Source organism: Pelmatolapia mariae, linkage group LG17 (assembly GCF_036321145.2).
Source record: "Pelmatolapia mariae isolate MD_Pm_ZW linkage group LG17, Pm_UMD_F_2, whole genome shotgun sequence".
NCBI classification, from domain to species: Eukaryota; Metazoa; Chordata; class Actinopteri; order Cichliformes; family Cichlidae; genus Pelmatolapia; species Pelmatolapia mariae.
Window position 1 is genome coordinate 4,218,428 of NC_086242.1, and position 21,338 is coordinate 4,239,765.

General features: G+C 43.2%; 1 protein-coding gene across 10 annotated transcripts in view; it reads left to right on the top strand.

The window, feature by feature from the left end:
- Window positions 1-21,338, top strand: part of sox5 (SRY-box transcription factor 5) — a 284,308-nt gene that overhangs the window by 252,005 nt on the left and 10,965 nt on the right. For 8 of the 10 annotated variants that reach the window (XM_063500343.1, XM_063500340.1, XM_063500341.1 and 5 more), the window contains 3 exons: window positions 3,641-3,726; window positions 11,924-12,088; window positions 17,836-18,034. In XM_063500343.1, coding sequence (XP_063356413.1) covers window positions 3,641-3,726; window positions 11,924-12,088; window positions 17,836-18,034 — 450 coding nt within the window. The remainder of the gene's footprint in view (window positions 1-3,640; window positions 3,727-11,923; window positions 12,089-17,835; window positions 18,035-21,338) is intronic. The other 2 variants (XM_063500346.1, XM_063500347.1) reach the window with 1 other exon arrangement.

Consider the following 21,338-nt stretch of genomic DNA (forward strand, 5'->3'; position numbering starts at 1 on the left):
GCACACACACGCTGTACATTCATGAATAGGTGCAACTTTCAGTGTAGCTTTTATGTGTGATGTTTCACATGTTTTTCACCAAGCAAGCAAGGTAGAGTCCTACCATTTTCCCACACAAGGAGTCTGGTTGTTTCCCAAAAGACGAGCTCGCCCCTATAACAACATCTCCCTCTTAATAGAAAAACCAGTCCAAATACACCCTTCCTGTTTACACTCTCTTTATCTCTCTCTCCCTCTCTCACTCAGTCCTTTTGGCTCCTTCCTTTTGTCTTGTCTATTTTTTGATGTATAAAAGCAACAAAATGAAGGCGTCCTGCAGAATTTTTTTTTTTTTTTTTTTGGCTATCACGCTCCGGCTGTGTGGCAATGTGTTGTTTACCATGATAGAGAGAGAGAGAGAGAGACAGAGATGGAGAGAGAGAGAGGAAAAAAGGAGAGGTTGGTGCTTGCCAGGGGATGCTGAGAATAAATGCACAGTGGGGGGGGTTAGCAGAAGGGGGGGGAGGGAGGGTGGTAATGTGACCTGCCCCAGGTTCTCCTCACATTAACACGGGACGCAGCCAGAACATGTTTCCAAAGCAGCCCCCACACACACGCGCGCACACACACACACGTCCAGACAGCCAGAAATGGCTTTGTGGAATTGCAAGCACACACACACACAAATCAGATACAAATATGTAAGTGTGCGCACAGGCTCGTGCATACTCCCCCCCCACCCCACCCCACTTAGAGTTTCACAGCTTCCCAAACAAGTCCATTCCATTTTAATTAGTGCCATCTTCACCCACGCCCACTGCCCACGTAAATACCCTGTCAAGTAGTGGGCTTGTCTTTTCACTGCCTCAGCCAACTTCAACCGGACTGGCACACTGCGGCAGGCCAAGCCGCCCCTGAGAAAACTCTCTGGCAACTTTCGAAGTTGTTGTGAGTCGATGTAGTTTGGTGGTGAAGCTCTAAATAGGACATGTGTAGCATTGTGCGCTGACATATTCTCACGGCGCTTCGCAGTTTGGAAGATAAGAATACATTTTATTTGCACAGTATGGATTTCTGCGCATTCCAAGCCTCTCCTGTTTAAGCACTTGAACAGTAACGCAGTCTTTTTTTCACGCTGCAGTTTAAGAAATCAGCTAGCATCTTCGAGGGAGGGATAACGAATAAATAAGTGCAAAACATACCTGCGAAATGGTTGTAACTTTTTGAAAAAAGCTGGAAGCTTAATTCCAGGTATTTTTAGGGTAGCTTTGCATGAACAACAGTTCAAAATACTCTTCTTTAATCTTATACTAAACCTTGACGCGGCCCCTCAATTCATCCACAGTCTGAAACGTGCAAGTTTAGATTTTCTTCCTTAAACCCAGATGGGCTCGCACTTTCAAACAGAAGCTTTGAGCAGAAGCTGGGTGGCATTTCTGTGCTTGAGTCTGGAGGAGAGGCTGAGATGACCATATAAAAGATCTTTGATTTAATGTTTAGTCTTTATGATATCATATGGATCAAAACATGTCTGAGTGTGCAACTTCATGCTAAGAGATCACTTTGTTATTTGAAATTTTGGCCATGTTTTATATCTTTACCTTTCAGAGTAAACAGGAAAAACACAATAGTTCCTACTTTTCCATCTGCTTTCGACACCTATGAGCACATAAAACATGCAACTCACTGAAAAAAGGGTTTTAGTAATGCTGATGCCATCATAAAGCATCGACTTTTGGCCTAAATATGCTGTTTCCCGCTCTAAAGTTTGACAAACTCTGTTTTATTTGTTTGTTATTTGGAGATGAGACTAAAGTGATTCAAAGGGTGTTTTAGAGATGAGTAACCTAAACTAAACATCCCAAGTTCAAAAGACAGGTTTTTCATTTCAAAAATTAAGTCTGAGTAACTTGAGAAATTGTTCAGAAAAAAGTAACACAGAAAGCTTTACTCTTTATGGTAAGAAAACTGCATCGTCTTGCCTGTTGCTTTCATGTTGAAAGATTCTATAATGCCTCTTTAAAAATAAAAAATGTGCAAAATTGTAACATCAAAGTGACACTGATAGTGTTTTTGTATATATCACTTGCCCTCATCCATCTCCCTCTTTCGTCTGTTTGTCAGTGAGAAATCTCAGCCTCGTCCGCCTAGGTCGCTGTCCCCGAGCCAAGAGCAACATGTTTGCTTTTCTCTGTCCTTCTCCCTTTTGTTACAGCGACCCCCAGGAGGAGCATAAATATCCACTGGGCTCATGTTTGTCCAGGGAGCAAGGAGAACAGACCAATCTCCTAGAATACACAGTCCTGAAATAATTCTTTAATCCCTCCTGCCCTCCTTCCCAACTGGACAAAGGAATGTCTCAGCTTTGCTTTCACTCTCTTTTTTCTTTTTTGTGTGTGTTATTTTTAAGAGTGAAGATATATGGGAAAATATGTTGTAAGGAAAGTCTGGCTTGTGCCAAGCTAGGACACAAAACGTACACGGGCAAATACACACAATAGATAGAGCCAAGAGGCTGATCACTGTGCTCAAGGTTCAGGTCAGAAATGCAAGGTCAAGCACTGAGAAGGTTCTCGAGTTTTCTTCAAGATGAAAGAAGTTTCCTGGATTCGATATCAGCACAAAAGCCTGATCTAGTCCACCAACTCCTCTTTAGTTAAAGAGCAAGTTCAAATGCACATCGGAGCTTTCAACCAGCATGTTTGTACAATATGACCATAATTAAACACCGTATCCTCTTCTTTTCTCCCTTCTGCTCCTCTCACTGCTATCCCTCACCCTCCACCTCCTCTTTCCTGTTATTTCTGACCTTTCTGTCCCTCTTTTTCTTTCTCTTTCTCTCTCTCTGAGTAATTACAGTGCAGCCTATCTGCACCTACTAACTAATAATCCAAACTCGCCCTTTTCTCCCCTTTCTTTCTCCACCTCGCTTCTGTCATCTCTTCCGCCCTGTTCATCCATCTATCTCTTGATTTATCACTCCTGACAGAAGGGCGAGAGAGGGATGAAGGAAAGGAAGAGACAAAATGGAGAGGTAGCGAGTAACTTGTGAAGAAGGCACCAAGAAGGAAAGAAGCAAAGGAGAAGAGTGAGGGGAGCAGTGAAAGCAGCGCTGTGTCCGCAAAGCAGGAGAACAGACAGTTGAGGGGAAAAAAGGGAGAGCGGAGAACAGCAATCGGCAGTCGCGGCTCTTAATTACGGTGCTGGGGCTGGCTTTATCAGAATCCCTTCACCTCACTGCTCTTTGTCAGGGGGTATTAAGGAGGAGGACACACAATCAGGCTTTTCATTAGGGCCCTACCGGCAGCGGACACAAAGGATGGCTTTAACAGCTGCAGAAAGGGACTCAGGTGGCAGCGGTGGTGGTGGTGGGAGAGAGGGTTTATGGGGGAGAGGAGAGAGGGAGCAAGAGACTAAAGTGGGATGAGAGGGAGGAGAAAAACAAAAGGATGAGGGGAAAGAGTGAACAAGAGAGATGGAGGCTGATAGGAGAGGAAAATGGAGACATGGGTGGAGAAGGGGTCACAGAGCCATCCTAGTCTAACTGGGAGGAGGATATTGAGGATAAGGTGCCATTGGTGTGTAAAGTGCTCTGAAAGCAGTCATTGTTTTTAATTTGATATTTCATTTTATATAGAAAAAATGTGATTCTTGTCTTCAGGTGATCCCTACCCTCTCCAGCTCATCCCCACAACGATGGCTGCTGCTGCTGCCGCCACACCAGGTCTGGGACCCCTACAGCTCCAGGTAAGGCTATAGCACCTACAGTTGATCTCTCAGAAATAAACTTAGGGGCCAGAAACATAAAAATGACTTCCAGCAGCAGCCACAAACCTTCAGATATATCACAGACATTTCTCTTCTCACTGGGATGATGCCATTGTGAACAATTCCCCTAACCCTGACAGTGTTCACACCACATTCTGCTGCGCACTGAGCTAGACAAGACCACAAACACAGCCACAGGGGGGGGATGCACAGCTGTCACTTTCAGCCAAAGTGTTGACACCAAAGTGATCCCACAAAAACATGATCTTTATGATCAGCGCTCAGGAAAAAAAAGCACACACAAACAGAGAGATGTGACAAATGTAAGCATAGCCCTCGGCTTTGTCCTGTGATAGGGAGCAAATGGGGTTGATGCAGTTCAGTGGGAGCCGGCATGCAGAGTAGAGCACAGAAATATTCAGATTGGCTGTCAGAGGTAATTTGGGGGTGATGCTGAAGACATTTCAATCTCCCTTAACAGCACAGACTTTACCGATGGCTCTGAATAAACCAAAAGAGGGATATTTTTAACCTAAGGAATAGGTTTGGATCACTGTACTCAAGCATGCCTTTAAAATGAAGTGTCCAGAACTTTTTGTATCACAAACCAGAAGGCAAAGCATTAAATCATTGTTTGACAATCAGTGTGTCTTTTCACTGCATGTAGAGATTTTTAAAAGTATCCAAACTGACAAATTCTTTATTTTATCTGTTTCGGAGATGTTGACCAAAGAAAGGAAACTATGACAAAGTTGAACCCAGGATTTAAGGGGCAGCTTTCATCTACATGCACCTCAGGGGACTCTGTCGAAAGCAGGGCAGAGGTGAGAGAGAGTTAAATAGGAAAGGTAAAACACGGGTGGGAAAACAAGCTAACATCTGTTATCCAGCTTATAAGAGGATGAGATTGGTGCTTTTCCTCTGTGTGTATGTAAAATAAGTGGCCTTCCACTTATGTAATCTTGACCACTGTCTGCCCCGCATAGAAAAACACACACGACTAGAACTCAGAGATCCACGTGGGCTTTGGGCCCCCCTCTCAGAGGGGTTAAGAGCTTGCACTGGCATCCTCTCACTCGCCTGTCTGAAACACATTAAGCACCAGTGCAGAGCTCACCCTCAGTACACTTGGCCACCTGTGTACATCTGAGAGAAACAGCTGCATTTGACACACATGTTTTCGTGTATTTCTACACGTCTTTTCACTTACACACAAGGGGAATGATGAGAAATTATGGGTTAAAGGTCAGACAGAGGGTGTGTAATACATTTGCACCTGTCAGCCAAAACGTGCAGCTCCATATGCTAGACACTACAGGGAGAATAGAATAGCTGTGTAACTCTATCATGGAGAACGGACCCCGCTGTCGTCACTGATTTCATTATTGCTCGCGTGTGTGTGTGTGTACGTTTGTGTTTAGCCCCAGAATAATTTTCTCTGTCTGTTATCACTGCCTCAATCTAGCTGTCCATATGTTCGACTGTGTTCAGACTCACTCAAAATCTCCAGTCGAACAGCTTTGTCCACCTTGCAATCAGACACACACACACACACACACACACACACACACACACACACACACACACACACAAGCAGGGAGGGGCAAAAGAACACAACAAGTGCAAAAAAAAAAGGAAAACCCATCTCACTCAGTCAGATTTCTTTCTTCCAATCCTCCAAGAGAAATACACATCCACATGCACGCTCACACAAACACAGGCGCACGTTGAGATTAAGGCTTTGTCACAAAGAAACGGATTTGCCAGGGCTAACACAAGTACAGATGTCTCAATGTGGATGGATTTCCTTTGGGATCGTCTCTGCGCCCTCATTTGATAAGGAGGTGTTTCTGTCGCCCAGACGAGACATGACAGTTAGCTCGGGCCTCGGGTCGCCACGGCAACACAGCGGTTTGGCGGGGAAGACACGAGTGAACCCATTCAGCCGACACGCATACACAAATGAAGACAGAAAATGAAAGATTTTCAGATACAATGGACAATAAACTAAGGTGCATTCAGGGGAACATGCAGACATGCCCCCGGGTGTGTTATTTCAACATGTGGGCTGGACTTGAACCACACACACACAAACATAGTGATTACAGTTTGTACGCACGCTTCTCATATATGCTTCACTTCCCGTGCACCTGGGATGGAAGGTTTAGTCTTCAACAATATGAAGAATCTATATTTGTTGTCCAAATTGAATTAAATTCAAATCCAATACATTTTGATTTGAAAAGGAGTTAAAGGGCTTTTTTTGACAGTCCACAAAGAGCCTTTCTTATCTTAAGCACTATTGATCCGGTTTAGGTCGTTAACTTTGGTACCACAGCACATCCGACTGACTCACTTTGGGGAAAGTGGTATATTATATACACCCACATATAGGATCAAAATCTGCATTTGGTACCTTGCTGGTTCAATTTGCTTCAATTAGTGTACCTGGTAATTTTATACATCCCTCTCTATTTTTTGCTAATAAATCACTGAAGTTATTGTTTAAAAACAGCAGCGGCTCCTGTACAAGCAGCTTGCATTGATGAAACTGTAAACAAGGAGGCTGAAGTGAAGCAGTATAGTCTGAGATATGGATATTCTTCCTGTTCCAGTGTATAGGTGCAGGATTTTTTTTGCTCACTCGCTTATTTGCCTATGCAGGCTTGAATACTTCCTTTAAATACACTCATATATTAAGCTTCTTTATGTAGCTCTCACTTTGAGCAGTTGCTAATGTGATTTTTTTTTTAATTATTGCTGATAAAGCTGTTAGAGGAGAGCTGCAGTCTAACTGGGCAGTAGTGTTATTAAACTGTCTGTGTAGGGACAACAGCCACAGAGAAACTGTTCAGCTGTTACTCTATGTAACTCCAGTTTTATGAATATGAGTGTAGCTTCTAATAGTGGCTTCACCACTGGTTCTCTTGGGTGGCCAGCTTTTAGTCTGTCGTGGCTGTGGTTACCCCTTGGCTCCACTCCTTGTCAAGCGCTAAAACACAAAACCCCACAATCTTTTGTTGGCACGTTATTAACTAACACCTCTGTCTTTAAACACTTTGTCCTATTTTCTGTGACGTAGGACTCTACAAACTTACTAAAATGTACAAAAACAAACATATTTGTAATTTAAAGTTAAAGAACTGTTAAATTGATGAATTCTCTCTTAAAGTTCATAATATGAACAAGAATGTTACTTTGACACAGTCCTGCATAATGTTAGTTGTCAGGCAGTCAGCTCATATCAGCTGATAGCTCATTTTTTATACATTTTTATGAATCCAAGTGGCAAAGTTTACACAGTTCTCAGTATTTGCTTAAACTTGCCCACATTTCCTGCACAACTGGAAGCCGCTTTGCGACCCACCTCCACCACAGCTCCTCCGTTCACACTGTGTGTGGTCATTAATGCCACCTCTGTTCTGTATGAGGGTCCTTTTGCTGCTCTAAACAGAGTACAGCCTTACAGCCAAATATAAATAATTGCAGATAAAAAAATAATGTTTTTCTTTTGACTAAAGTGATTCTGACTGAAACTTCTTTTGTGCCAGTTTTTTTTATTGTGACATCGCAGAAATCTCAGTCCTATTTGGAATCTTGTTCCTTGCGGCCGATACACTGTAGATACGAAGCAAGAAATCAAGTTTGGAATAATGGCTTAATCTGTGTGTATCCAATGTGCACACAGAAAGAAAGAAGACCGAAAGAAAACCTTTCAAAAGCACAGTGTCGAGATAAGTGCAGTTCTTAGAAAAATGTATTAAACTCAATGATTTAAAGCTTTTTTTTTCTATGTTTGAACCGTCCTCCATAGAAATCAACAGAGTGGCTCTTAAAGTCAATAGAAGCTTAACACTGAATCCTCTACAGAAGCTTTTCAAGGCAGTAGAGGCTTTGGAGTGTACAAGGTTGGCATTTAGCATCTTAATCTGTGGGATGAGTGTGACATTGTGCATTAGAGCATGTTAATCTGGCTCCCTATTGACCCTTGATATCATTGATATCATCCACATCACACAAATGGACTGAGAAGGACAGACAGAGAATTGAAAAATGAAAAGAAAATCCACTTATCCTGGTGAGGGAGAGAGAGAGATTGGAGGTAACGATGAAAAGGCAAAAGTACCAGAGGATGATCAGCTGAAAGGATAAACAGAGAGAAAAAGAGATGAAGGAACGGAGGTAAGCACTGGAATAAAGTGTGTTTGTGCGCAACAAAGTGTGTGTGTGTGCGTGTGTGCGGCGTGGTATAAAGAGGGTCAATGGCATGGGTCAGGCATCATATGGAGAGGCAGATGTTGGAACATATTGTCCTGGATTACCGCACTGTACACCGGAGACATAGATGGACGAACAACGGACGGGCGGTTAGAGGGAGGAGGGGAGGGGAAAAAGAGGAACAGATGAGAGAGGTAAACGAGAAATCAATCGCGCAAGTCGTTTTTTTCTACAAAACCTTATCTGGAAGGAAGAAAGATAGCAACACAGCAGTTTTCTCAGATGCTTCAGTGTTGGAGGTGCTGAGAGATTTCTTTTTGAGATTGCACTGTGAGCCCGTGAGCAGCAGGGATAGCAGATAAAACTTCTGAACACTTAAGAGAAAAATAGATTTTTATAGAAAATAGAGTTCATAGAAACATTTTGGTGTATAAGTCCCACGTACTTTGAGCGGCAGTTTTTATATTCCGTCTTTAAATTCTGGTGAAATTACAAAATAAAGTATAGACTGCATTGTTGAGAAGTTTTTCACTTTAAGTAACCCAGCGATGTTAAAGTAAAAGCTAAATATTGGTTATTTCGTTCTATTCAATACTTTAAAGAGAGCACAAAGAAAAAGAAATAACCAAAATACTTGAGATGTTTGCTGTCAAGGTATAAAGAAAGCATTGTAGTTATTTTATTTAAACTTGACCACTATATTGTGGTGAAGTAATCTCTCTGTGTGGGTTGTTTTTATTCAGTTTATTGTTGTTCAATCACACATAGGTTTCCAAACAAGAACAAAGGCTCGAAAGCAAAATCGAAGAAGAGGTTGATAAGACGTAAAGATCGGACAGCGTTTGTGTCAGACGCTTCTGACTCATTATCAGTTTTACCGAGGCTTGTCTTCTTTTTTTGTCTCTAAGTACCAAAACAACCCACAAGTGGGGGTGAAAAAAAACACGCTCAGATAGACAGAGAAGAATCCATTAAGATCTATACAATAGTCCTCGTGTCCACGTAAACAATAGAGCTCAGACCGCTCTGAGGCGTCGGCGTACTCGGACAACAAAGATGAGGCAAGCTTGTAATCTGTCTAAGGCTGCAGATTATTGACCAAGATTCACAGACACACACAGATCCCCAGTGACTAAGCTGACAAGAGAAACAGCAAAACAAGAGAATGGACACCGCTTATTGTGTGTGTCAGGGAAGATGCACACAAGATAGTGTCAGTACTACTAATACCACAGAGTGACCCCATGTTTTCAGTCAGAGAACACCAGCAGTCTCCCATCACCTCCCCACCTCATGTCCATAGAGGTCGGGCTACACACAGACACACAGACACAGACACACATGTAAAAATTCTATTGACATATTGCTTGTTTCACATTAAGGGATTAGGGACATAAAGAGGGAAGGGCTGTACACATATGCACAGCTCAGCAGTGTGCCTGGGTTGTGAGTGACATTTCAAATTCCTTAGTCTCATCCTGCAACTGCAATTGCACCCCCCTCCCCAATCTGTGTGTGTGTGTGTGTTCACTCCTCTAGTCACCCCAGGGGGCTTTGCGCTGTCACTTCCTGTTTGTTGACATGTATGTCGTTGTGGCGACGCTCTGGGCACGCTCCACAGTGCCTCTGCCCTCTGTACCGTGTGTGTGTGTGCGTGTGTGTGTGTGTCATTGCTCGCCGGCCCATTGAGCAGGCTTTGAGTGACGGGAGCTGGCCTTGTAATGGAACTCAATTCACTCCGTAAATAAAGAGGCCTTTGAACCACTGGTCCGAATATGGCAGGACACACATACACACACATACACACACAGACACACCGCCTGTGGTCCACTCGCCGGGGGGGTTTGGCTAGCAGGGAAGGGGGGGGTGAGGGGTTTTCATGCTCGGCTGGAAGTCCACCCCCACACCACCCGCCTTCCCCTCCTTTGCAGGAGCTACAGTACAGCTAATTGAAGAGCAATGAACAAGCACCGGCTGATCTGATCTCAGCGAGCTGGTCAACTGTGCCACGTCCATGGAACTCACAGCAGCAGCAATACATCCAGTGCACATTATGTACCTCAATCATGTACTTCACTCATGTTTGAGAAATCTATACAGATACTCATCAGAAAAGAAATACTTGCTTCTGTGTATTTTACACTTACAAGAGACTACTCAGGAGCAAACAGTAAAGTGTGAGAGCCTTACACTTTAGAGTGGGGGGGGCAAGGCTCTCAACAGTCAGTGAAAAATGTGGATTGCCCTTTTTTTAACTCCATAACGCCAAAGTGATTATCAGGGATGAAGTTACTTTTCACAGTATTTTGATTTATTTATTTATTTTACCTCTGAATGCAATTCTTGGAATGGCAGGTATCTGTTTTAGAGCGAAATTATAAGTTTGGAAAATCGATAAAAGTAATAGAAAAGGATAGAGAGAACATAGAAAACATGCTTTTGCTCTGCTGTTGAATTGTTGGACAGTAAATATTGTACTATATGAATGAATGGCAGTCAGGAAGAGATTATTTCATATTCAAATATCAGATTCTTCCAACAATTATGCCGCTGTGCGTGTGTGTGTGTGTGTGTGTGTGTGCGCGCACGCGCACGTCACCAGTTTGAATGTCTCTGTTTTTTTCCCCCTTGTTAAAGAGATAAATGTCTTAGTTTAAAATAGCAAAGAGGAGAAGGAGCTAATGTGGCTGTCAAGAGAGATAGAGTGAGGTACAAATGGACAGAGAGAGAGAAACAGCAGTGACAGCATCTCTTCCTTGTCCATTTGCATAAACAGGCCTTTGTTTGACGCTGGTGGCCGGCAGCCAAGCACCAACAGAAGGACGGAAGTTAAACTAAAAAAAAAAAAAAGGATGGTCTTCTTCCAGAAAAATATTCCACCAGAAATAAATAATAACAATTATAACTATTCAAAAAAAAGAAAAGAAAAGAAAAACAACACATCAGTTACTTCGTGCAAAAACAACCATTATGTTGCTCTTCAGAGGAAGCACTAACAATTCAGAGGAACACAAAACCAGCGTCTTAGAGATTTGTATTAGCCAACATGAAAGTAATTGAGCTTTGCGGGATGATTTTGAGCAGAAAGACAGAAAGAGGCATTTATGAATATTGAAGCTTCGTCCAAGTTGTGAATATTATGCTGTGTCTGTTGCTGTGGAAATACTGGCCAGAGACTGTTTTGTGTGATACAATGCTATTGCATAAATATCCCAGAGTATGTTCGCACCATCGCAGCTCACACCATAATGCTTTTACTTAATTGGAAATTAATTAAATACATAAATAAGAATAGCGAAAACAGTGTTTTGGGGTTTTTTTTACCTCCTACTGTAGTTATTGAATCAATTTATCTTTATTTTAAACCTATTTCACGACATTTGCGTCTGTTTTTGCATCTTATTGTCGACGCATTAAAAACATCACAGGGCCACAAGACACTCCTGGCATGTCTCATCTGGCATGTAGCGTCACAAATTTCTCTCTCTCTCCTTCTCCATCATCAGTTTTTTTTTTTTTACCTTGAGCAAGAGCTGGGCTCTCCATCGTGACCTCGATAGCCAGAGTGTTTGCCTTTCTCCCACGATGCACCTGGAGGGGACATGGCCGTCTCGAGGCCTGTCAGAGAGGCTGTTAGCGCTTCTCCCATGGGGTGGGAGGGGGGCTGACAGTGGAGATGTCCCACTCTATCTTTCTGTCACACAAACAGAGGCCGGGCCACTAATGGCCTCTCCTTCCAGAGCTTTTTAGCCGCCTTTTTCTTTTCTTTTCTTTTTTTTGTGGTCTCAACTATTCATTTATTCATGTCATCCTTTCTTCTCCTTTTTTTCTCCTCCTCCCCTCTCTTTTTACCCCCTCTCTTCTCCCTTTCTTACTGTCCCACCGACCCAACTCTTGCCTCTATCCTGTCTCCCCCTCCCGTCCCTGTCTCTCTACCTGTCTCTCTCTGACCTTGCAGCAGTTGTATGCTGCTCAGCTAGCAGCCATGCAGGTTTCCCCTGGGGCCAAGCAGCACGGAGGCAGCCATCCTCCCCAAGCCAACCTGGGCACGCACTCGCCACCCACCAACACACATTCACAGAGTGACAAGGGCCGCAGCTCCCCGCCACCAAATAAAACCAAGGTAAGAAAGAAGAAAAGTAACACATCTGTGTGTGTGCGCATGTTTTTGTGGTTTGAAAGCTGGCTAACAAGGTTTCTTCGTCAATAACGAGCACGACTTGATGAATGTTTAAAAAAAAATCCACAGCTTAGGAAATGACATTTAATTTCTGAAGTTTTTAATTAGCAATCACATCTGCTTTTCAAATTCCTGTCTCTGATATCACTAAAGTGTTATTTTTCAACAAGTTTGCAAGAAAGCTGTCAGTGGAATATTTCAGCTTTCTGTCTGTGGAAGTATTTTCCATAAGTTTTATTTTCTCAATTCAGCATCAGTCTCTATTCCTTAAAAAAAATTCTTGATGGTAGTTAAAATATTCTTACTGCGTCGGGTAAATTCTTCCAGTTCATTCAGGGGAGAAAAAAAATCCAGTCAATTAAAGCTCAAAAAGGCTTTAGCAGCCTAATTACTCGAACTGCGTACATGCTGGCCTTTCCAGTGTGACCACGCTAGCTGAGAGTGAATGACTTCCAGTGCATGAGCTGAAAAATGTGTTCCCAAGTGTCGCAGCCACATTTTTATGTTTTTTTTTTCTCTTATCAAACAAGTGCCCCAAGCAGCGATCTGCTTCTCATTCTATTCTCATTCTATACCTTAGTACAACTTGGTCCTCGATCAGCTCACCTCAAACACCAAAGGTTTATCAGAAACTTCCAGCTGGTATCTGGTCGGAATTCAGGATGTATTAGTGCTTCTGCCGTTTTCTCGGCTGGCTGCCCAATAGGGGCGAGGAGAAGCCTTGTGACCATCCAAGTGGAATTCTATGAATATCTGGTTGGCCATTGGGACACATACCACCTCTCTCTCTCTCACACACACACACACACACACACACACACACACACACAGACAGACAGACACACACACACACACACAGCCATGCCTCCTACCATTCTCTGTCCACTCTGTGACCCTCATAAATGTTATAGTCAATCATAAACACAGGCACTGTGTCTATAAGTAATACTAGACTATCAAAATCCCACCAAGTTCGACAAGCTGAATTCACATTTGTTGCCACATAAATTAAAGCTTCCGGGTTTCCTCTTCTTCTGCCTTCCTTCTCCTTTCCTTTGTCTTTCCTAAACTATTCTTTCCTGTCCTCTTTATTTCCACTTCCACATCTTTTTTGCTACTTCTAACTTTTTCGTCTCTGTTCATTTCTGCATTGTTCTTGCCCTGTTCCAACCCCTGTGTTTACTTACACACACACACACACACACACACACACACACACACACACACACACACACACACACACACACACACACACACACTCAAACAGGACTGGTTCATGACACATATTAAAGCATGTGGTTGACCCCAGAGCTTGCACCCCTACTTCCTTGTCCATCAGCCCCTCCCTACATCTCCATCACATACACACACACACACTCTGCCATCCAGCCATCCTGCCCCCACTGTCACACACGTTATTACCATATATATGGAAGACAGGCAAGTGCTGTGGCCTGTGGTGGAGGAGAAGCAGGGAGTCGTAATGGCCTCCCCAGTCCAGCGGGAGTGGCTGACTGGGGAGTGGACCAAGGCGGACCCCGACAGTCTCCATAGAGGCAAAATCGCAGACTGACCACAGAGCTGTTCACAAACATTAGATAAGTGCTTTGGAGAGTTTTCTTTCTTGATTTCTTCTTTCTCTTTTCTTTCTTTCTTCCTCTTTCTCTCTTTCAGGCTGACCACTGAGGTGCTCTCACTGATTCCCTTTAACACTCTTTCTCTCTCTCTGGTCGAGTGACATGTATATTTCAGTGGTGTGCTCTCCCTGTGGGCTCTATCTCAGGTCTCTAGTCATTTAAAGGCCCACTGCCCACCTCTGCTCACAGCTGTTTGGACTCAGGCTCACACTGCTTAAGTGCTTTACCCTCGGGTGAGACACGGACAAACACACATACATTAAAAAAAAAAAAGCACACATGCACACACAGGTGTAGAGCTAGGCACCAACTAGAACCTACACACACACGGTCAAATCACTGCAACTGCAATTACATGCAGCTTTCTTATATGCAAGAGTGGATCTTCAGATGTAGACAGGCATGCATACAGACCCACACAATGTTGTGTTTCAGTGCACCATACGTAACCCGGTTGCTTCAATACTGCATCCCTATTTGAGACTATTTGATCGTGTAGTAATATGTTTTCTGCACATTGCTTATTTATCCTTTTAATGGCGATGTGCATTATCAGTGGGTACAGAATTCCCTTTGTGAAACTTTGATAGCCTAGTACAGTGCTTCTTAAAGTGGATTCAGGAGACCCTCAGGGGTCTACAGTAATTTTATGCAGTATTATGCTATAACTCATAATACTGTGCTTCATTATTTAAGAGTGCATATATGAAAATCATTTACTCAAATAATAGATGTATATTGTGTTCAATATTTCTGCCCGTTTTATCTTCAAACTCCTGTATGATTGGAGTCAGATAGAAAATCCACAAATCAACAAGTTAATTTGAGTGTGTGCCACACAGGAAACTATGACAGTGTAATTAATATCTGAACAGTCACTTATAGCTGGAAGGGAAGAAAGAGATGCAGAAGAGAGGAAAGATGCAGAGATGAAGAGTGAAAGGCACATTTAAGGGTCTTGTCCTTAGCACCCGCCCCACACACACACACCCCTCTACACCTACACACACGCACGCAGGCCTGACTGGGATAAACTGTAGTGACACACACACTTGTCCTGTTAATTGAACCGTCAGCTCCTGCGATAAGATGCAGAACCCTGATGTCGCTTTCACATGTCGGCATCCACAGAAGTGAAATACAGCCCACACACACACACACACACACTTTTATACGTGTTATCTCTCCCCTTCTGCTTCTCCTCTGTCTCTCTGTGTCCCTCTGGCTCTCACTGTCACTCTGCATGTTTTCGGTCTCAAAGCTGGAGACTGTTTCATCAGCCAAGAGAGACACAAAAGCAATTGTATTAATTCAAGATTCCAAGCCTTTCAGAGGCTTTAGAGGCCTCTCTCACACACATAAACACACACACACTGTCATGAGATTTAGAGCTTGTTGAACAATGTCTTACAGTGACACACGCACACACTCGCGCGCACACACTCGCACGCACACACACACACACACACACACACACGCGCACACAAACAAGTCGGTCCAAGCCTCTCAGCTCCACTGTCTAAACTAATTCCTCCACACTGGCATAATGCAGGTTGGCCACCTTCCCACCACAGGATTTGGCTTGGCGCGAAGGGAAACTCCCCCAATCCACTGTACAAGAGGCATAGGCATTATCTATTTGTAATAAATATTCAAACACGTTCCCAGCCAAAGCCCACCATAATATGGGTCAGGATTGAGAAGATCCTCCTCAGTTTTCTCCTTTCTCTCCTCATCTTCTCCGGCCCATTGTCTCACTGAAGGCATCTTTGGGGGGTCCTCCATCTATTTAGAAAGCCCCCACCCCCAACCCACCCCACCCCTCCTAATGAAGGACAATCCGGTTAGGCCTCATTGCGCGCACACACACTCACGCACATGCATGAACACGTACACATGTAGGGGGGCTTAATTGGAAAGGCTTAATTGAGTTGTGGGGGGCTCATAAGGCTTAGTAAGACTCAAGGAGTGGGAATCAGGGAAAGTCGGCCTTAATGAGTGAATATACCACACACATACACACAATAGTTTCTCTTTTCCACTGTATGCCAGTTTCTACTTTGCCTAAGCAGCAATTAGACTAATGACCAGAAAATAAGGACAAATAATGTCTCTATTCTCTCTGCTGTAAGGCTTAAATTTCGCTACACCTGTAATGGCAAAATTTCTCTTTTATCCTGTTTTCCAAAGTATACACAAGATGAATGTTGCGAAACAACCAAGGAAACTGTATTTGTAGGCCTCATTTTGACTCTGTTGTGTGCCTTTAGCTGGCTGACCCGTTAAGCCTTCCATCCCCTCATGTTGTGTCTGGCTTTTAATTGTGGAGTTTTAATTACACAGAGTGGTTTGTGTACATCTGGCCCCTCTGCGATCCAATTCTTCCTTCCTGTCATGTGACCTTCTAAGGTTCCTCCTGATTGGATTAGGTCATCAGCAGGGGTGATGTTGCCATGACAGTTAACATGATAACAGTGGTGGTCCACATGGCGATTTACTTAAGGAGCGCTGTCTGTTGTGTTGAGGATGTTGCTGTGTGCCGAGCAACACAGGGATAGATGGATGAGGGAATTTAATCGAATCAAAGAATTTAGGAATACTTTACGTTTTTTAGTGTCTGGATTTCCGATTTCATGTGGGGCGCTCAGAAGATGGTACAGAACGAATGGATCCTTACTGTGTTACACGTCAAGCATGTAAATTTTTTGGAGTAAACATTTTTTTTCTCCAAAAATGGTCTCTGTTTCCAATAGAAGGTGATCTCCACTTTTAGATTTTTGTCAGGTTTATTTGTAGTCAAATATCTTTGGGGTGTCACAACACCACAAACCACTTAACAGCACGCACCATTTTGATTTCACTCACGAAATGTGCAGCGGCTACGAGCAGCCACATGATAGCGATCACAGTCAACCTCCCCCACCAGCTGCTTCTTGTACGCATGTAGTTCTCTGTCATTTTAACCATGTTTTAGTTTTTATGTTTTGTGTTATTAACCTTAATGACCCATCAACACACATTAGCAAAATGCTATCATTTTTATGGGACAACTAAGTTTCCCTTTAAGGAAGATAAAAGGACTTTGTTATTCTATTTCAGCTCGGACATATTTTCTAAAAAGTTAAAATAGCGAAATAAAATTTGAGGCTTTGGTCTAAAAATAAAAATCAGATTGAGAAAAATTATTTTAGCTCCATTAACTCCTATTAATTGAGGGCTATCTTACGAGCGCCCCCTTCTGCTCCTCTGGTTTAATTGCAGCCCAGGTTTGTGCAGTATGAGTAATAGGAAGTGGAGGGATTGTGTTTATCTCTGATAAATATTGTTAACAAAATGGACCTCAAAAACCAGCTGCTTTAAGAATCGTATTGATCGTTTGTTAGGTGCTATGGGTGTGTTTTTGGGTGAGGCAGAAAGGGCTTCTCTGCTTTTCCCCACACGCACGTTCCCGACCATGAAGGTCCCCCGTTTCTAATGGACCAAGTGCACATTGAAGTGACAGACAGCCGTCTGTTCAGTGTCTTAAGACTCTCACACCTCTAAAGACTCTCTGAGGGAGGTGTTTTTCTCTGTGAAAGACTGTAGTTTTACGAATGAGTTCAAGGTGTTTCTCGTCCTCATGTGTTTGGATGTTTTTAGCATGTGAAGCACCATAGTGCATGTTTGCTGGAGCCTGCATGTGGAGTGTGCACGTGCATGAACTGCCTTGTTTGAAGGTTGAGTTTGCTGTGACAGGAAGTCGGTTATTTTGCATGTGAATGTCAGTGGTTCGCACCAAAATATGCAAATATTTATTTTTGTATGTGCCGTTATTTTTATGTTTTATCTTTTCGCTTATTACGAGCTGTTTGGAAAGGGGCAGTGGCATGCACCTTGTGATCCGTCCCGCCCGGGCTTGCCTCAGATTGCTGTGCATGGGCTCCCGTTTGATTAGCACACCTCCATTGAAAGTGGTCTCGGTGAGGGGAGGGCGAGGGTGGTCCCCGCGCCTCCCGCTTCCAAATTCCTTCGGTGGTCACAGCAGGCGAAACTGTGCTGTTTTGGTTTTTGCAGGACAGTGAGGGTGCACAGCCACTGAACCTGTCGGCCAAGCCTAAGGCATCCGAGAGCAAGTCACCCAACTCCCCCCCAACTTCCCCACAGGTGCCGGCTGCTGCTGCTGCTGCTGCGAACAAGCTGGACCCCACTTCCATGAAGCACAGCATTGCCCCCTCCAGCATTGGAGGACCACCAACCAGAGTCAGCTCAATTGGTAAGTGGATTTAAATGCTCACACATTGACACCACACACACACAAAAAACAATCACAGCATTTTACACTGTGCTGATGTCATACTCCTGCAAAGCTAGATACCTACATAGATGTAAAATAGTTAAACCTAAATATACCAAAATATCTGTTTTCTTGGACTGAGGGGCAACTGGTACTCCAGTTTCCACATTGATTGAGACAGGTGCTGAACTCACTACAGGTATGTTTACACAGGATTACACAGACCAGCTAAGCCATTTTATCTGGCCAAAAGGTGGGATATTCAGTGTTTAGAACAAAGTAGTTTTGTTGTTCATGTTTATTATTTAAACCACATACTTGTTCATAGGTTGATGGACCAAAAATAAACATTAACTGATCAAATTTGTATTTAACAAAATTACATAGTGCTTTGCAGGAAGACTTAAAGCATCCAAAAAAACAAAAGAAAACCACAAGTAATAAAAACATCCCAGGATCATAAAATAAACAAACAAATCACGAGAAAACGTGATAATAAAAAAGCGTCACAATGTCCAACTTTCATTAAAAAAAAATCTTTTCTGAATAAAGAATGTATTATGAGATTCACCTGAGTGGTGATTCAGAGGGACTGCTTTCCATCCATTCACCTTAGTTTACAGAAAGAAACCTCAAAATAACCAGCAGAGCCTCGTTCAGTGATGTTAGTGAATGCCCCAGAATATACAGTTGGCTTGATAAGCCTTCGATGTAATTTGTAGCAAAGCCATTTAAAGAATAGGAAATGTAACTTGTAGCCATGTTTTGGTGTCCCTGATCTAAACAATGAATTCTTTTTCTGCCAATAAGTTGTCAGTGGATGTTTACCACAGTTCCATAAGCACTTATATATTTTAATGCTCTCCTGTGAAAGGTGCTTGGAAGTTGTTCCCACAACGACAATAAACTTCTTTTAGAAAAACAGTTATAGCTCTGATGACAAGAATAGCGTTCTTCTCGCAGTGGTGCCATTGTTGCGAGTGCCAGTACCATAATCAGACCCGGCCATATGCACACGTACAAAATATGACATAAATGAATCACTATTTTGTACTCTTAATCCATTTTCACGCACCACTGATAGTTCAAATATTACACATATGTAACAGGCTATAATTAGTGTGTTTGTGCTTTTCTTCCATGTCGCTATTTGCCCGCGGGGCTGCTTCATTGTTATGTGTTTATTAGTGACTGAAAGAGACAGAGGAGTGAGGGAAAGGAGGTAAGGGGGGGAAGAGAGAGAGAGATGAGGATTAGCACTTTTTTTTTTTTCCCCTCCGTGCAACTAAGCGGGGGAATAATAAAGAGAGGAGTGCATGACAGACAGGAGGTATCACCAATGAGATTAGACAAGCCTCTTACATGAGCCGGGACAGCGCAAACACCCAGCATTAATGACACAATGACAGCACACGCACTCAAACATTCACTCAGACGCACACAAAGGCTCTTACACACACTCGCACAGAAACACAATCCCAGCACCACCACCTCCTCCTCCTGTGCAATAGGCAGTTTTTCCGACTTCCCGGCTAATCTCACTGTTTTTCAACAAATCGGCGGATTTAATATCAGATTAGTGGATTTTCAGTCCCAGATGTTTTTTGTTCAGAAAAATGGATTACAGTGTTTAAAGTTTGTGTGTGATCCCTGTTGAATTATTTGAGCGTGGGGACCAGTGTGTCAGATCCCAGTTATGTTGCAGCTCATGGTCCCATCTGTTGCCACTGAGTTTAGCCGGTCGCCGGAGCGTTTGTTATTACAACTCACAGCCGCATTGGGATTCCTGTTACGTAGTTTATCGGGGATGGAAGGAGCAGACCAATTGGGATAGAGTCGAGAGGTGGTTGTTTTGATGTGGAAGCGAGATGTTTGTCAGGATGGTGCAGATTATGTCTGCCTTTTTCAGGTTATTTGAATTCAGTCATCTGCTCTCAGGTCAACTCTTTTAGACTATAGAAATCATAAAATGAGCTTTTTTCTTTCTCTGCTCCACCATATTCCTGTGGGATATGCCGTTTTTATTTTTACATCACTATCTGAAAGCTTGTTCCGTGTTATTTTTCTGCTTCCCAAACAAAAATGAATCAGAACAATCTCTAGCACAAACAGCTAAAAATTAAACAAAAGTACTTTTTACATGTTGGAGCTGTGCTAATAATCAAATACAGTTCAGGACAAAAAAGTTTGGAGAAAGTCGACATTTTTTTTAAGGCTTCAATTTGCGTGAGTTTGGATTTGTCTGTTGCTCATATCCGCCCTACTGTTCTGCTTCCTTTCAAATTCTGACACCTATCAAGCTTGAGGCATGTGTCTTCTTTCTGCCTCTTCGTCTGTCTGTCCATCTCCTCATTTCAAACTGAACTGAAGTGCTGTCAGCTCCTGTAACTTCTACCACAATCACACATTCGTCTCTGTCGCTGTCATAAAGCGCTGCAGCTCCCCATGACCTCCTGCATGAGGTTTTTTTGTGTGTGTGTGTGTGTGTGGTCTAAAATGTATCACACTTGTCTGTAGAGATTTCAGAAAAAAGTTGAGCGAGGGAGCAAGACCCCCCTCCAACCCCACCCCTCTATCTGGGTCACATCTACTTGTCTGGATGTCTGGCATTGCAGTCAGTTTAGGCGATGAACACGATTGTAGGCACGAAAAAAAAAATTTTTTGACTCCAGATTAAAATTGACCGCCACCCAGTTCCATCACCCTCTGTCTTCTTCCTCTTCCATCCCCTCCCAACCCTGCTGCCCCTTACCCTTTTTTTTCTCTTTTCTTTTCTTTCTTTTTTTTTTTTTCCACATCCAGATTTTCCGGTTATGACTTCTGAAAGAGTTCACAGCTCTGTCATTACCAATCTGAAGCTGGTAATCTGGCCTGAGATGGCATTAGCGGTGCGGATTAGCGCAGATAAAGGCCTCATAAGCCAGCCGGGGCTCTTTGTTAAGAACTAACCCGACTGATAGGGAGAGGCGATAGCGGTGCACACAGAGCAGATGCCTCATCAGAAGCTAAGCTGCAGAAATAATACGAGTAATAGGCAGTGAGAAGGAGTGGGGAGATCTGATCTTTGCGGAGCAGATGTTCACAACTGGGAAAATTAGCAGGACTTTTTAGCTGTAATAAGAGTGTGGCCACCTCTCTTCAAAGCACTGTGAGGGCTCAGATGAAAAAAGTCACAGCCGTCAGATGTGCGAAAGTGTGTTTTAATGTCGTTTAAAGGATATTGAGTGGTTTAGAGTGGCTGTGTGTGTGTGTTTAAGGCTGATGGCAGGTGGGAGTTGGTGGG